Source organism: Oryzias latipes, chromosome 2 (assembly GCF_002234675.1).
Source record: "Oryzias latipes chromosome 2, ASM223467v1".
Taxonomy (NCBI): Eukaryota; Metazoa; Chordata; class Actinopteri; order Beloniformes; family Adrianichthyidae; genus Oryzias; species Oryzias latipes.
Genome location: NC_019860.2, coordinates 9,045,180 through 9,057,629, shown reverse-complemented (window position 1 = coordinate 9,057,629; position 12,450 = coordinate 9,045,180). Strand labels below are relative to the sequence as shown.

Here is a 12,450-nt window from a genome sequence, read left to right as displayed (position 1 = left end):
CAGAGGCTCTTTACATGAGATGTGATGGACACAGGAACAGTCCCTTCAACAACCATGAAGTGACTCGAACCCTCCAACTTCTGATCCGAAATCAGACGCCTTGTCCATTAGGCCACATGGTCTGTGACAACATCCAGGTCCAGCTGCATTTGGAGAACAACATCATCCAGCTGGATATTCTTCTTTTGTGTTTGCAGTGGTGTCTTCCAGGGTCTCCTACTAGAAGGTTTTCTTTTTCAGAACATGGCAGGTCCTCCCTATACGCGAATTACGCAGCCGCGTAGGGCCCCCGTCACCACCAGGGCCCCGAAGTGGCGAAAATAAATAAATAAAAAAGGCCCAAATCTGGCAACCCACTTCATAGCACGTCCATACCAACATGCGCTCTGAATGTTGTGCGAAAGAAAGTTGCCTGCACTTCAATGACCCCCCCCTTCAACACCTGAACCAATCTGGCAACCCAAATAATGACCTTACGCCCCTCTTAGCAACGATTGGTCAACATCACTGCATCTGAGCCTGGCACAGTGTGCATTTAAGACATTTACGAACGCATTTGTTTCAATAAAGTTTGAAAAAAGAAAAAAACGAGCGCATTTTGTCACACTGATCAAAGCAACAACAAGACAACATCATGCCAAAGAGACTTTATCCATCATAAGCTGAAAAAAGAAAGAAAGAAGAAGAAATATGAAGAACTTCAACATCAATCACAAGGTAAGTTTGGAGGATGTTGGGGCCGTGTGTTTACATTATTATCCAGTATTTCTGTGCAGCTGCGCGATTTACGTAAAATACTAATCGATCAAGTGAAGATTGCACATAAACGTTGTAATTTCCAATGAAAAACTTGAAAATAATTCTGATACCCAAGTTTCCAAGATGCGGTCGGACATGACCTTCTAAAAGGGCGGAGAGCAGAGAAAATTAAATAATAATAATGGTATGATGGCTAAAAAATGTTTTAACTCACGTTATCGTTTTGTTTCATTGTTTTGCTAACACATATTAGTGCGTTCTGCATTTTCCGGTTTATGTCAGTATAGAAACTGCTGTTTATCTGTCATAGACAGTCAGGTAGTCTGACTTTTTCAACATTGAGTGTGTCTAAAATCTTGCATTGGCATGAGAATCAAAACTGCCAAATACAAAATAGGAAATAAATGTTCTCATTTATAAATGACAAACAAAATAAATGTACTAATTTTAAAATCATGAACGTACAAAATAATAGATAAAGAAGTGTATAAATGCTAATATTTCCATTTATACTCAAATTATTGTTCACATTTATTATTTATAAATGGGTGCATTTGTTTATTATTTGTATTTTGCCGTTTTAGTTTTACATAATGATGTTTTGCACAGTTTCTTCCCAGTTGACAGTTTCTTCTGCTCTGAACAAGTATTGGAGGTGGTGCAGCGTCCACATCCCAAGATGTTCCTGAAGTCACTGAAGATGGAATCTAAGGTCATTTTAATAGCTTGTAAAGTAATTAAAAAAAACAGTGTCTGCATAACCCATATTTTCATAAACAGCTGAAGAGTATGGAGCCCCAAACTGTTCCTAATTAAATAAATAAATATAATGTTCTGCAAATGTCCAATCAAAAAATACATCTCTCATAAATATATAAAAAGATCATGAAATTGTGAAAAACCTGCACACAGATTTTAAATGAGCCATTATATTATTAGTAGTATTCTGCTATAGTTAATTAGCGTCATCATTGATTATTGTATAATAATAGCTCTTGTTTTTTTAGCTGCAGAAGAAACTTTTGTCACCACATCTTCTGTAGAAAGAGAAAATGTTGATGCTGCTGCTGGTAAGTTCAAATCTACCCAATATGGCAGTGTTTTTCAACCTTTTCTGAGCCACGGCACACTTTAACCTTAAAATAAATCCCGCGGCACACCAGCATCCAAAAAAAAAAAAAAAAAAAGGAGAAACTCAGTCTGTATTGATCTACAGTCCCTCCACAATCTCACATGCATTTTTGAGATAATTGTTGTAGAAAAAGCTGGAAACTGCAGCTGTTTTTTTCTAAAAGATGCAATAAAAGTTAAGTTAGAAGATTTAAAAACAGTTTGAACTGTGTTCGTTGGTTTCAAGACGTTTAACAACAGATCTCCTTGTGCCCTGTCACTCTCACAACCCAATGCATCATGGGAGATGTAGTGCATAAAACAGCCGGCGGAGATCGGTTTTCGGAGCTTCATTGTTTTGTTCACTTGTTCCACGGTCTGATACCGTATTCTGTGGAAAGCTACACCGCTAAAGACGAGCTTTAGCTGGTATTTTTGTTAGAACTGAGCGACTTTACGAGCTAAATCGGGACAAGGAAGTGAAGACTTTAACCACTTCTGATTGGTCAAACTGATGACATGTGATTAAGCTCCCCAAGAATGATTGGTGGAGACAGTTAAAGCGATGGGACTTTTCCAAAATACAGCCGGAGCTGCAGCTGAATCGTGGTACAGTCATTCTTATCAAATGTCTTTAATAAAATAAAATAAACGCAAAGAAAAAGTATTTTATGATCTTTTATATTCCTAACTCCTCAGTGTTTTATCATGGCCTGTTTGAATGAACAAAGAGCTGAAATCCTGGAGATGGGAAATGTTGTTAAATCAGTTAATGAGGGCAATTTCCCACGGCACACTTGACCATCTCCCACGGCACACTAGTGTGCCGCGGCACACTGGTTGAAAAACACTGCAATATGGAACCTAAATCAAAATTATTGTTTCATTATTACTTGAAAAATAGTCATACATGTGCGCACACACACAGACAAAAGTGAAGGCACTTCTATCCAACATTCTGCTTCCAGCATCACAGCAACTGTTCTGTAGATTTGATTAGACTGTTTGACCTCACTGTTTGCTTTGGTTAAAGTTCTGTATCTCATGTTCCAGAAGCTCCAAGAGAGGCGTGTATGGAAGAGGAGCCTACTGGATCCACAATTCCACCAACCTCAAATCCAATTGGTCCAGCTGAATGGCCAACCACACTCTCTGATCCAGTAAGAATGGATTTGGTGCAAAGAGGTCCTCTTCAGACTGATGAAGACTTTGACTTTCCAAAATCCCCCTCATTGAGCTGTTATTCTTTATTTTGGATTGTTTTATTCATATTTGATTTGCTATTAGTAATTTAATAAGTTGGAGTTTTGTAAATGTAATTTGTTGAGTGGCTAATGTTACATTAAAATATATTTATCTATATACATTTGTCATTCATATTTTTTTCTTTTCACTTTTAAAATTGGTTTGGCACCACTAAGTGTACATCCAACATGCAGACAACATACTGTATTCAATTCTTTGGCAGCAACAATAATACATTCACAAATTGTATTAATAGAGATATCTCATTTGTAAAACAACAGTTGCGTTTTGTTGGTGCTGCTGATCAGTTAGAGGGCCCACAAATTACATTTCGCTTAGGGCAAAGACTAGGGCTGGCCCTGCTTCAGAACTTGATCTATGGTCCAGCTGCCTCAAAGAGGAAGGTGGAGGAGGTGAGAGGCTGCACTGGAGCTTTGGACCAAACCCTGTGATGGACTCACAACATCTCCAGGCTGTTTCCAGCATCACTGCTTCATCTGAAGAAGCTCCAGGCTGAAAGCTGCAGCAGCTGCAAACATCTGGACTTCCTGCTGCAGCTGCAGACCTTCATGTGACTGTGGGAGCTGCAGCAGCTGAGGAGCTCAGCATCTCTGCAGACAGATGGAGCTCAGAGCTCCTGAAAGGAAATGACAGAGTTGTGGAAGTTTAGTGGATGAACTTCTTGTAGGTCCTGCTTGGTTCAGTTTGTTGCTGGTGGTCGAAAGATTATACTTGAGTTAGGTCAATTGTGTTTTTTAATCGCTCTTTATTTATAATATATGTATTTATTGTTCTTTCTTCCTCTTTCGGCTTCTCCCATCAGGGGTCGCCACAGCAAACAAGTCGCATGGTAAACTTGGCAATGTTTTACGCCTTCTCAAAGCAACCGGGCTTGGGACCAGCACAGAAGCAGAGAAGGGAACAGGGAGCAGCCCGGATTCAAACCCTGGTTTCACGGACGGAAGACGCCGCAAACCAGGGCGAGCTAAACCGGCTCCCAATTTATGTATTTATTGTCAAATATGTATAATTTGCTATTTTTGTTATGACTGTTGTTTATTTAAGGGTTTTATGTTTTTTTAATAGTTGTTATTTATTACTGTTTGTGCTTAGCTTGAATGATTGTTTTATTTGAGACAATGTGAACATTTATTGTTTGTTTATATTTTTTTTAAATAATCCTGTTTCCTTTCATTTTAAGGACTTTGGTTGTTTAACAGTTTTACTGTTATCTTGACGTCGAGTAAAATATTATAAGTAATGAATGGAGTCATAGATTTTTTTTTGGTTGAATTTCAGAGAAATACAGAAATACAGTACTGGGAAGAATATGACTGACGTGGATTCTGTTAGTCGGGACGTGAGGAACGTTTTCACTCCAGACCAAATGATGGCGCTAATGCACCACAAAGCTGATTACAAACCACAAATAAACCACAGAAGAAGACACACGGTGCTAGCAGGCTAGCAGCGTTAGCTTATGTTGAGAGGACGGTGGTGTTTTGTTGGGACGTTTGTGAGGTTTTTGGACAGAAAGGACGATACGTGGTTCGTGTGGGAACTCTCAGCATTTTCCAAAGTGTCGTAAATGAGTGAAGAAGTGTTGAACGGAAAGACAACGTGGATTGCTGTGATTGTGAGACTAGCAGATGATCGATCGGAGCTGCAGTGAAGAGGAGGGCGGTGTTTGTGGGAGTTGGAGCTGAAGATCGGAGCAGGAACCATGTCTTCAGAACCTCAGGAAGGTTCTGTCAGAGAACAACTTTCTGCTGCTGAAGGAACCATCGTCCAGAACGAGGAGGAGCTCTGTCGTCAGCGCAGACTGCTGGATATCAGCTGGAACCCGCAGCTTCAGCTACACGTAGTTGGTATGATTACTGCACCAGATAAGGACAGCCGTCATTCAGATCTGCTGTGTCAAATGGGCCGCTTCTGAATTTTCAGTGCTCTGGCATTCTCAGTTTTACGGGAACTGAGCGACCACGGCTGAAATTCCCTTTCCGGTTTTCAAAATAAGTTTACAACATTGAAAAGTCAAATGAATGATTTAAGGAAAAATACCCACTATTATTATATATATAAATATAAATATTTTGGTGTATATAAACATACTCCCAACCATATAGCCCATTCATTTATGTAAATTATTAATGTAATTTATTTTTTCACGTTGTCAACTTATGATGTGGGATTTTTGACAATCAGTACAAACACTTCATAATGAAATAAAAAAAAAAAAAAAAAAAAAAAAAAAAAAAAACTTCATAATGAAATATAGAAGTGGGGACTTCTGACAGAGATGCTATGTTTGAGACACTGTAGTTTATATACTTGCCATAATCCAGGCCAGCAGCTCCTTTTATTCTCTTCAGAACTATTTTGGCTACACAGACCGACATTTTCAGACATGTTGAGTAGAAATGTTGAGTTATTCTTGTTTGAAATCCCAAATATTTTACATTTTCACAAAGTCCAATCATCTTTTTATGACAGAAATGCTATGTTTGAGACACTGTAGTTCAAGATTTTGCCATAATCCAGGCCAGAAGCATTTTAGTGTAAACCCTTAATTTGAAAATCAATTTTCCTGAAAGAAAAAAGATTATATTGTTTGCTTCACTATTCAAACACCATTTAATCTTTTTCTGAGACACAACATGTAAACATTTGAGAATCACTGGAACGGCTTATTTAGTTTTACTGAAATGAAACATTTTAGTGATCAAATGTGTATTTGTTCGCAAGACATTCAGAAATCCACAGTTTGAATATTTTCTTTTAAATTTGTACTAGTTATTTTTTTATATTTTGAAATTCATTCACCTTTATTTAACAAGATAAAAACTCATTGAGATTAAAAATCCCTTTTGCAAGAGCGTCCTGGCCAAGAGGCAGCAGCACAACAATAACACACAATTCTCATTTACACTCACACTGAATCATAAAAAACAGTCTTAAATAAAGCATTTACAGTTTGAAAACATTGTCTAACGTTCATTTAAAAGGTTTTTCTAAATCTTTTAAATGAATCTAAAATCTAAAAGCCTTTTTTCCCATCTCTGTGGACAGAGAGCAGGGGTATTTCCACTCTTCAGTTCTATGAGCTGCTGGAGATAAGACGGTACCAACCCCAAGAATGCATCTGTAAATTAAAAGGTACCAGTGTTTAAGTCTGCGCTGGGATAAGGAGGGCCAACCTACCCGAGCATACAGATCACAGTGATGAAATAAATGAATGAATTAAAGAGACCATATATAATTTATACATGACATCACAGGAGCTTTTTTTTCTTTCGATTTTGAAATCAATATAAATCTCAGATCACAGCCTCTTATGATGAGCAAATAAAAAGATAGATGGACAGATCAGGTCTGGATGGAAAAACCATGAACTTTCCTCACTTATCATTTTTCCTCTGATTGTGTAGCTGCAAAGACTCCTAGCTGTGGAACTTTAAAGAGAAACCATAGTATTCAGTCAGACCAGGTCCCCTGAAAGCCCTATGGCGCCTTCCAGAGGCTGCCAGCTGCACTGCAGCAATAGCTTTTTTTTTTTAAGCACACTGACTAGTTTGAGCTGCAGATTTTCCCAAAATCCTGATTATTGTAAAATCCCAAACGTAGGTGGAGCAGGGTGTTCCCTTCACATGACAGGAACAACATGCACTCCGTGAGCGGTGAAGCTGTTTGCATTAATAAATGTGAGAACAGTGAAAAGTAAGAAAATGAACCTGCTGAGATTCCAGTTTGAGGGTCTGGAAGATGCAATTTAGCGAGTTTTACAGTAGATAAATCATTCATACGTGTTTGTTAGAAAGAGGAATTCAGTGCAGAGAGCAAGGAAAAAGAATCAGACTTTAAAGAAAACATCATTGTGAGGCTGATGCTCAAACCTAAATCTAATATCTTTTTACTGATAATTTACTTATAAATTTATTTATAATTTAAACAGGGGCCTCATGTGAAGGAGAGTGGCTTCCTCAGTTTCATTACAGCCCATAATATAATGCAGTGGGTGGTATTTTGATTCGTTTAGGCATTTCTGAGTTTAATTCTAAAGACCTGGGGCCTCATTTATAAACGTTGCGTACGCACAAAAGAAGGCGTACGCCACTCTCTACACAATAGTTATTTATTTATAAAAAGCAAACTTGACGGGAAAATGTGCGGTCCTCCACGCAAGCTCTGACCCAGGCGTACGCACAAAAACGGGTGAAATGAGAAATGGCGACACCGTCGGCAGATGGAAGAAACACGTGAAAGTGACAGTGTGTGCCAAATCGTGCTGGCATGTGCTGTGCTACACAATGTGGCACAGCTTAAAAACGTGCCCCTACCCCCTGGCGCCGATTGCTGTGTTGGCCCCGACCCTGAACCCCATCCCCACGCATTTGAGCCAAATGCTGCTGCTGTGCGCCAGCGCTTGGAAGTGATGCGTCGCTTGTAAAGAACAACAAAAGGTGTGGAAAATATTATTTATTCAAGAATTCCCTCATCGTGCAGTTTATTTCAGTCAGGGCGATCTTGATTTCGCCCAACTCCTTGGCCACCTCTCTGATTGAACTACTGACTTCCCTCTGCATTTCAAGGACTGCATCGGTGAGGACACGTCCACTGCTGGAGGGTTGAGAGCCGCGTGCCGTGGAGACGCTGGGTCCAGACGGCTGCTCAGCGGAAGCATCGTAACCACTGGCCCCGCTGGAACACCCAGCAACTAAAATAAAATTGTTCTATATTAATAATCTGTAATTGTGAAGCCTGCATACATGTGACTTGACTGCATTCATTTTAATTATTTCTCTAACCGTGTCACCCGGTGCGTCTTGCGCGTCGGTGTGCCCCTCCGCCTCAGTTACCACTCCACTTAAAAGGGATTCCCCAATAATAGCCACCAGTCTCTCATCAAGAAGGGTCAGCTCCGGTGTCCACTTTCCCCCACCCATGGCAGACACACTCTGGCGATGGAGCGCTAGACGTTTTTTCGCCTTGACCTTGATGTCCGACCATTTCTTCTTTTTTTTTTTCGGTCCGAGGTTGTGAGGCTACAGCATTTACGGCGTCTGCCACCGTTTGCCACTTACGTGCCTTTTTGGCATTAGTAATGCCCACACTGTGCCCTCCAAACAACATTTTTCTCCTCTTTTCCACCTCGCCAACGATAACTTCTACTTCACATTGAGTGAAGTTACATTTTTTTGATTTCCTCTCGGTGTTTGCCATGGTTTCGCAATCAATGAATATTCATTTGTGGGCGTATCACGGACTATTTATGGGCAACTATGGGCGTGTCATGAAGCCGCAAAAGCTGCGCTACATTTAGAATTGGTTGTGATTTATTAAGGGAAAGATGCGTAGGATGTGCGTGCGCACGGTTTTATAAATCCGAATATTTCTTTGCGTCCGCACGCCCTATGTTTCATCCGTACGCCACTTCTGACGCAAATCCTACGCAAAGTTTTATAAATGAGGCCCCTGAGCCCTAGCTCCTCCCAATTATGAAAACGAGCGGGTTCTCACATTGTGACGTAGATAAGTGAGGAACAGCCCCTTCCAGGAAGAGTCTGTGCTGCCAAACTAACACACACAGCCACTTTCTCCATGGAGCTATCGTGATCGACAAAAATGCTTTCCTTGGGGCTGGGAGATATCGTTTTTATATCACAATATCGTTTTTTTCACATCAGGCGATAATGATATATACAAACATATACATACATACACCAAATAATTATATTTGTCAAATTTGAACACTGCTCAAAAGAGACATTTTTTATTAAATTTTAAAAGTCATTTATATTGCAAACTAAACTGAACATTTAAAGCAAAAGCTTTCAAGTTTCAAAAAAGAACATTTGATTTTTGATTTGAAATGGTTTATTTCAAGCAATTTAGTAGAAATAATACACAAAAGCAATATAAACATCAGTTATACATTCATACAGTAACTAATCAAACTTAGGATAATTAGACATATTAATAAATATTGCTTGAAGGGAGTGGAAGGAAGTGAACTTATATAATCCCACCCCGTTATACTATAACCATTTTATTACATGATTTATCACTATCCGGTTCCTAGGTTTTATCAGAAAGAATTTAAAATCATAAGATATCAATAAAGCACATGCCAAAGATGAATTACTTAAGTATTACGTCAAAAATAAGTATTTTAGAAATCAACATGGCAAATGCAGATCAGTCATCTGAAATATATGCAGATTATGTAACTTATAAAAGTCATTCATATGAATAAAACATAATACTATATCAGTAATGTAGACACAACACTGTTTCAGGAATTTTCATAGCAAAATTTCATCAAGTATCAAAAGTTAAAAACATGTGCAAAATTATGTTACATTAGGAAAGATTTTTGCATCAATTTATCAATTTTTGGAGCAAGTGAAGTAATATAATTAAAAGTCAATCAATTTAACAATTTTCAATAAGTGATTAATCATTTGTTTTACTTTTTTAATATTTTTTGTATTTTTTTTTTTTATAACAAAGTAATGCTGTAAGGGATAATAAAAAGGGTCCATAAACTGTCGATTGTCCAAGGTTGGTATTTCTTCTTTTACTGATAACAGCCGTTCTTCTGGGTTCAAAACAGTTAATAGTTCTCTTCGATGTTATGTCTGCAGACATTAGATTCAGGTCCATATCCTTCTTCAGCTGATATCAGCTGCGGTGAAAGTTGAGGTCAAGTTGTCTGCAGGTCAGAGCTCTGCTGTTATTCAGGTGACATCAGACATACAGAGAAAGTGAGGAATCCAGGTGTCATATTTCTTGAAATTATTTGGCTCTTTGGTTTATTACTCCATGTTGTTTCAGATGACCGTGATCAAACACTTTTCAAAGTCTTTCATGGTGTTCACAACCTGAACCTTGGACCGGTCCTCTGGACCGAGCGGTTTGACGTAAATCCTGCAGCCTTTAACCCAAGTGTTCTCGATCTGTTTACGCTATCTGAGAAGCCGTGCATGTTTGGAGATTTCAGCATTCCTTCTGGTCAGATGGTCGTTCAGATAAGCAGCCGAACCTTTCAGGTGTTTCCTTTTGGTCATCAAAGCTAGCTTGTGTTTGTGATTCACAAACCTGATGAGGATCGCTGGTTTATCCGTCTCCTTTCTCCTGGGGAGCAGGTGGCAGGTCTCGATACTATTGAGATCCAGGGAAATCCCTTTAGATGTGAGAAATTAATGTATTTGCTGCTCCAGAGACTCTGCAACGATCTCTGTATTAGCACTGCTAGCTACGCTAGCGCTAGCATTAGCAGCGCTTGCTCCTGCTGTCAGTTTCGCTCGAGGCTTGATTGGTACTCCAGTGAGAATGACATTATTCATCCTTACTTGCTGTTCCACATCGTCCAGTCTTTTCTCCAGAATCTCAACCCGGTTTTCTCGCTGCTCGTTTTGAGCCCGAAATCTTCGGAACTCTTCCATCATTTCCCAAAGTGGCGTTAGCTTAGCCGACACTTGATCCATAAAACTTTTCAGCGTTTCTTGAATAATGTCATGTTTGTGTTAGTGTCTTTTTGAGGTCTTCGTATTTGTGGGTTTTCTTCGGGGGCATGGTCAGCTCTCTTTTTTGGAGAAAATCAACTTTTTAAGTAATTTGAAGATGGTTGTATTCGCAGAGAGGCACGCCACGCGTCCTGCTGTGTAACCCGGAACCGGAATGTAACATAAATAAAACACAAAACTCTTTGATTGGTTCCATTTAAAAACAAAACATTTATTGCACAAATAGATTCTTATGTTTTCAAGTTTTACAGAGAAAACGTAAAATTGACAAACATATTTTTCAACATTCTGTGAATAAGCTAGGAACTAAAAGCAAATTCTAAGAATTACTTCTGCTAGTTTAGACTGTTGTTGTTGTGCAGGTCTGACCTTTGCTGTTTTTGCTGGAAATCATCATTTATTTCAGTCTGAAATTGAACATGCTTGGTGGGTCTGCTTAAGGTTAAAAGGTTGGTGGTATTTCCAGTATTAGAAGGAACATGCCTTCTGCACAATTTGCAGTGCACATTACTGTTTTATGTTGGATTTTAAACAACTGTAATACCTCCAAACAGGGGCCAAAATGTACTTTTTGATTTAAAAAAGAAATCTACTGGTCAAATTATATCATCGATTTACACAGAAATATCTTTTACCTTCTAACTTTTTGTTTAAAGAATGCTAAAATTGCAGATAAGTAATTTATAAATTATATAAACAGGTCTTTTTTGTCATCCAACTATAAACTCAAATTCAAACAGGCTGACAAAACAAGAACAGATTTACTAGAAATTTCCTAATTCTGCCTACAGGTGATCACATTTTATATTAAATCATAACAAAAACAGCCTGAAAACAGTATTTTTGTTTTGTTTTTATTATTGTAGGTAGAAATTTGTTATATAATATGACAAAAGTTAAGGTGAATCTCAAACAGGGATCTATACAGTGTTAGCAGTGCGTCTGTTGGGAGCATGTGTCGTATTTTATGAAATAAACCAACAAATTTGGATAGTTTTTTTAACTAGTTCATCTATGTGTTTTTAAAAATAATAATTGTTCTAAATGGATTCCGAGAAATTGTATTGTGTCCACCTGTTGTAGAGATCGTCCATCTATGTTTATTTTTAATTTCCTATTAATTAATTTGCGTCTAGATGGGTAGAATGTGCTAAAGAAGGTTATGCAAGTGTTTAAGGAGAATTTTTTGCATTTACCTTTACTAGTTGCTCATTAAGGAATTTTTCAAGCAGGTCGATATTTGAAATGCATGAACTAGTATCGTCTGCGAAAAGTATTTTGTTGGATGTATCCGGAACAGCGAGCAAGGTAATTAATATAAATTATGAAGAGAAGTGGTCCCTTCATGGATCCTTGTGGGACGCCCATTTGAATGTTACGTTTATATGATTTCAGTTTATCAACTTTCACATACTGCTCTCTTCCACAGATATAACTCCTAAACTATTGTCCCCTGACACCTTAGTGCAGGGCTGCTCATTCCTGGTCCTCGAGATCTACCACCCTGACTTTTTTCCAGATCTCCAAGTCTTGCTAGCTGCTGATTAGCTCAATCATATGTCTCCATATTCTGATTGAATGAACACACCTGGTCCAGGTAATCAGCAGCAAGAAGTGCAGGGAGAGCTGGAAAACAGGCAGAGTGGTAGATCTCGAGGACCGGGAATGAGCAGCCCTGCCTTAGTGCATTAATTTGCTGAGTAAAATTTCATGATCAATAGTGTTGATAGATCTAAGAGAACAGGAGACGTAAAGGTCTGCAATCGTTCATGACTTTAATCGTTTTGTTAACTGAAGACTTTCTTTGACC

General features: G+C 38.6%; 3 protein-coding genes across 5 annotated transcripts in view; 2 read left to right on the top strand and 1 right to left on the bottom strand.

Annotated features, from left to right (window-relative positions):
• The window catches only part of LOC101169839 (NLR family CARD domain-containing protein 3), a 1,010,604-nt gene that overhangs the window by 147,792 nt on the left and 850,362 nt on the right, over positions 1–12,450 (bottom strand). The window lies entirely within an intron of this gene.
• The window catches only part of LOC105355408 (NACHT, LRR and PYD domains-containing protein 12-like), a 768,227-nt gene that overhangs the window by 219,170 nt on the left and 536,607 nt on the right, over positions 1–12,450 (top strand). The gene's annotated exons all lie outside the window — the stretch shown is intronic.
• The window catches only part of LOC110013798 (gastrula zinc finger protein XlCGF28.1), a 989,290-nt gene continuing 981,657 nt past the window's right edge, over positions 4,818–12,450 (top strand). Inside the window, exon 1 of one of the 2 annotated variants that reach the window (XM_023962625.1) lies at positions 4,818–4,975. In XM_023962625.1, coding sequence (XP_023818393.1) covers positions 4,838–4,975 — 138 coding nt within the window. In that variant the 5' untranslated portion in view covers positions 4,818–4,837. Of the gene's footprint in view, positions 4,983–12,450 lie in introns of both variants that reach the window. The other variant, XM_023962636.1, reaches the window with a different exon arrangement.